The 4,222-nt window shown below is 54.8% G+C and overlaps 1 protein-coding gene across 3 annotated transcripts; it reads left to right on the top strand.

The window, feature by feature from the left end:
• The first annotated feature begins 958 nt into the window (after positions 1-958).
• PVRIG (PVR related immunoglobulin domain containing) lies at positions 959-3,365 on the top strand. 3 transcript variants are annotated; one of them, XM_019422725.2, is made up of 5 exons: positions 959-1,817; positions 2,063-2,254; positions 2,343-2,466; positions 2,557-2,614; positions 2,716-3,365. In XM_019422725.2, exons 1-5 carry the CDS (start codon positions 1,757-1,759, stop codon positions 3,043-3,045), a joined length of 765 nt encoding a protein of 254 aa, XP_019278270.1. In that variant the 5' UTR covers positions 959-1,756; the 3' UTR covers positions 3,046-3,365. The 3 variants fall into 3 exon arrangements, with proteins under 3 accessions (XP_019278270.1, XP_019278268.2, XP_019278269.2); XM_019422723.2 differs by having other exon boundaries at positions 1,901-2,254; XM_019422724.2 differs by having other exon boundaries at positions 966-1,817; positions 1,901-2,254; positions 2,719-3,365.
• Positions 3,366-4,222: the final 857 nt, after the last annotated feature.

The raw sequence follows: 4,222 nt of genomic DNA, 5'->3' as shown, positions 1-4,222 counted from the left end.
TGGCTGCAGGGATTTCACTAAGAAATGTCAGAGCTGGGGATGCCTAGGTGGCTCAGTTGGTTAAGCATCTGACTGCAACTCAGGTCACGACTCCCGGTTTGTGGGTTTGAGCCCCACATTGGGCTCTGTGCTGACAGCTCGGAGCCTGGAGCCTGCTTCAGATTTTGTGTCTCCGTCTCTCTCTCTGCCCCTCCCCCACTTGTGCGCGCTCTCTCTCTCTCTCTCTCTCTCTCTCTCTCTCTCTCTCTCTCTCTCTCTCAAAATAAAATTAAAAAAAAATTTTTAAATGTCAGAGCTGGAGGTAGCCATTACCTGTGTCATCTAATGTGTACCTCTGGGCCAGAAAGGGAAGAGGCCCAACAATGCAGTCTTGGTGCTGCAGAGCTTTTGGTTGGTAAATTCAATGACCTTTTGTGTCTCTGAAGCTGAAAATTCTGGAGACTGTTCAGGAGTAACCAAGAAAGTTCTGAGGGCAAGGGTCATCACATCAAAAGCATTCTAATAATTAGGACTGTGCAGTATTGAAACAGGAATAAGCAAATGAATCAACAGATTAGCAAAGAGAATCCAGAAGTAGATCATCTGTAAGAATTTATGATCAAGATGGCATTTCAAAACAGCAAGAGACCTTGAGGATGTTGGCTCTCCACCTAAAAGGTTATACTTTTTACACCATCCCCAAATTAAAATTCTTCAGGGGCAAAAAAGAAACTCTTCCATAGTGTTAGGGATAAAAACAAAATTTACAATGTTATTTTTATAATTTGATCTTCCTAAGCAATGTACAAAATCCAGAAATGATAAAATATTGACAGTCGTAACCTCATGAAGATTAAAATGGGGAAGGACATGGGAATAAGTGGGATAGTGAAAGACAACTTTGATGTTTTCCATTCAGTGTTGTTTTAATTATCTACAATGAGAACTTACCGAGGGGACCATGTGGCTTATGGAGAAGGTTGGTGAGTAGTTGTACCATTGCTTTTGTCCCATCAATCACCAAGTATCGAGCTCCCTGTCTGCTAAAAGCTATACCTTCTTCCAGGGCTCAGAGTCCATCTGTGAGCACTGGCCCAGGGAGAGCCACCACCCAGGCCCAGCCTCTGTGCAGCAGTTGTCCAAGAAGGAAATGTTCCCTTGGGGGCAGCCTCCTGGAGGCGGTGGGATTTGAGCAGGGCCTTGCAAAGTGGGGAGGATCTCGGTGGGAGAGGGGCTACCGGGCTAGGGAGGCTGAGGCTGGTATGTGCCCCCCTGCTCTGCACCCACACTGGGCTGGGTTACCACACCGGTCAGCTGTGCACAGGTCTCCTACCCTGTCGCGAACAGCAGCGGAGGAAGCGGCGAGAGCAGGTCTGAGTCAGGTGTGGAGCCAGAGAGGAGGTCAAAGTGTCCAGAGGATGCTCACTGGGCTGAGAGCGGTGAAGTGATTGGCCTGGAGGCCCTGCTTCTCTCAGTGTGGTGGGATGACAGTTTGCCCAAGGGACCAACTGGTTTTTGGCTTGCTGTCCTGCTTGAGTGAAGCACAGCCATGGGTACAGGGAAAACCTTATTGCTGTTGCTTTAAGTCTCCCAAGGCAGAGGGTGCATTGCCCTGCATTCACCAAGCTGAGGCAGACAGAGAAGGAAATGGGGCAGGGCTGCAGAGCCCAGCTGCTCCCCGGGCTTGTTCACACATGAAAACTTCCTGTGATGAGAACGGAAACACAGGTGCTGTCCCTACCACAGCAGCTCCCATAGCTGGGGCCGGAGGGGAGCCATGGACAGGCCCCGGGCCCTGGTCCTGCTCTTGGCGCTGCTGACACTCTGCATCACTGCTGGTGAGTGGGGGACTGGAGAGAAGCAGAAGATGGGGCAGGGTGGAGACCCAGCCCTGGGGCCCTCCTATGCCTGTATCCCACAGGGACCCCTGAAGTGTGGGTGCAAGTTCAGATGGAGGCCACCAAGTCCCCGTCCTTCACTGTCCGCTGTGGATTCCTGGGATCTGGTTCTGTCTCCCTGGTGACTGTGAGCTCTGGGGGGCCCGACGGTGCCGGAGGGACTAGACTGGCTGTTTTGCACCCAGAATTTGGCATCCAGCATTGGCCCCCCGCCTGCCAGGTCCACTGGGAAACCAAAACCAGCATCTCCCTCACCTTGGAAGAAGGGTCTGAGGGGATAAGCCCCAATCCCAACACCACCTTCTGCTGCAAATTTGTTTCCTTTCCTGAAGGCTCCCAGGAGGCCTGTGGGAACCTCTTCCTCAGCACAGACCAAGGTGGGGCCAATGAGAGGGGCCAGGGAGGGCAGGGAGGGACCCCAGGGCACTGGCTGCCCATCTGGTACACCTCTCTCTCTATACACAGGGCTCCCTGCCCCTACTCCATCCCCCATACTGCGGGCTGACCTGGCTGGGATCTTGGGGGTCTCAGGGGTCCTCATCTTTGGCTGTGTCTACCTTCTCTACCTGCTGCATCGGCAGAGGCACTGGTGAGACCCAACCCCTGCTGGGCCCAGTCCAAACTCCCACACCAGCGGGCTAGCCACATGCTTTGCTTCTAACCCTCCTCACTTTCCCAGGTCTGTCATGAAGCTTCAGCCACCCTTCACCAGCCCCCAGACACAGACGCGAGCAAGGGTGAGGACTGGGGGATTGTTTGCGAGTGGGGAACAGAGTGGGCTGGTACTGGGGGGCTATGAGGTAGGGCCTAACTCAGGCCTCCTTCCCCATCGTCCCAGCAGGTGGCCAGCCAAGCCTCCCTGGCCTCTCTCCACATCCCGTACACTACTGTCAACACCAACCGTTACCGCCTCGCCACTCTAGACACGGTTCTTCAGCCCCGGCCACTGTCCCCATGGGCAGTGTTCCCCGCCCACACGGCGTGCCAACCTCGGCCTCCTGCCCCCTGGGTGCCCCTGCCAGCCTCTGCACGCAGCAGTTTCATCTCCATTGAGAATGGACTTTATGCTCAGGCGGGAGAGCGGCCTCTCCCAGTTGGCCCCAACTTTGTCCATTTCCCTGACCCTGTGGGGCACAGAACCACGGAGGAGCACTTAGGAGTTCGATGAGAGGGACCCCAAGTCCGCTTGGGCTCCCTCTCTTCTCAGGCCTCTGGGATCCCCTTCTGTTGTGCACCTGTGTCCTGGGTACCCATTGTCTTTGCACATCTTATCTTATTCTCCGGCCTGCATAAGCGTCTCTAACATAAAGCTGGTCAAGGCCCACTCGCCACGGATGTGGTCAGCACGTGTGCACGTGTGGGTACGTGTGGGCACACATGTATCTATGCGAGGTGACAAAATTCCATCCCAGGTTGTTTCCTGTTTTCAAGTCCCCAGCCGTCACAGGTGATGTTGATAACTAAGTCAAAAAAAAAAGTGGTTTCTGACTGGGGCCTTGGCTGGACCTTTTCTTCTTTAGGGGTTAAGAGGTTAGAGGCAGTTTCAACCCCTGGGAGGCAGGAGCCAGGTTAGACTTGGACAGGGATGGGGCCTCAGCATAGGAGACCTCTCCCCTGCTCACCCTCCACTCTGGACCAGGGGGGGTTCCTGGCCCTGTACACCTTGCTGAGTGGCACCAGGGGCTGGGAAGGTGAGATTGGGGGGTCTATACTCCCATCTTGCCATGTCCTAGGACAGCAGCAAGGGCTTCTGGGGCTTCAACCCAAGAAAAGCCCCTGTAGCCTGGCCCAGCATGCCTATGTCGGGATCCCTGAGATGTTCTGGGGGAGGAGGTCCTGATGCCTTCCTTCCACGGAATTCCACAATATCCACAATTCCACAGAATTGATATTCAGAGGCAGGAGGATCACCTCAGATCTGCCCACAGTAGCTTCCTCTGGCTCCTCTCTTATTACTAGGGCACCAGCACTACTCCCCACTGGGTACTCAGGGGGCAGGTAGAGGCGGGTCAACACAGGGACTGAACACACACTCCCCTACCCACTCATCTTCCCATCCGGGAATCAGCCTCCTGTGGTAAACAGGCCCAGCCACCTGGGCCTCATCACACCTTTGCCATGTGAGAACAGGGAAGAGCTCTACAAGCTGCAAGGCTCTACGGGAGTGTGAAAGATTCTGGGTGGCAGCGACAGGATGGTCCTGGAGCCAGGCTCAGGCCGCACCCCCAACCAGGATGGATACCTGCCTGGGAGAGGAGACACCAGCTCTGCCACTAGGTCCTTTACTTGGTTCTGCTTGTGGGAAGTCCCAGGCAGTGCTACCTGCCAAGCCAGGAACCACCCCC

This window comes from Panthera pardus, unplaced genomic scaffold, assembly GCF_024362965.1.
Source record: "Panthera pardus isolate Hobbes unplaced genomic scaffold, ASM2436296v1 HiC_scaffold_4, whole genome shotgun sequence".
Lineage (NCBI taxonomy): Eukaryota > Metazoa > Chordata > Mammalia > Carnivora > Felidae > Panthera > Panthera pardus.
Note: the sequence above shows the minus strand (reverse complement) of the source record. Positions and strands in the feature narration are given on the sequence as shown.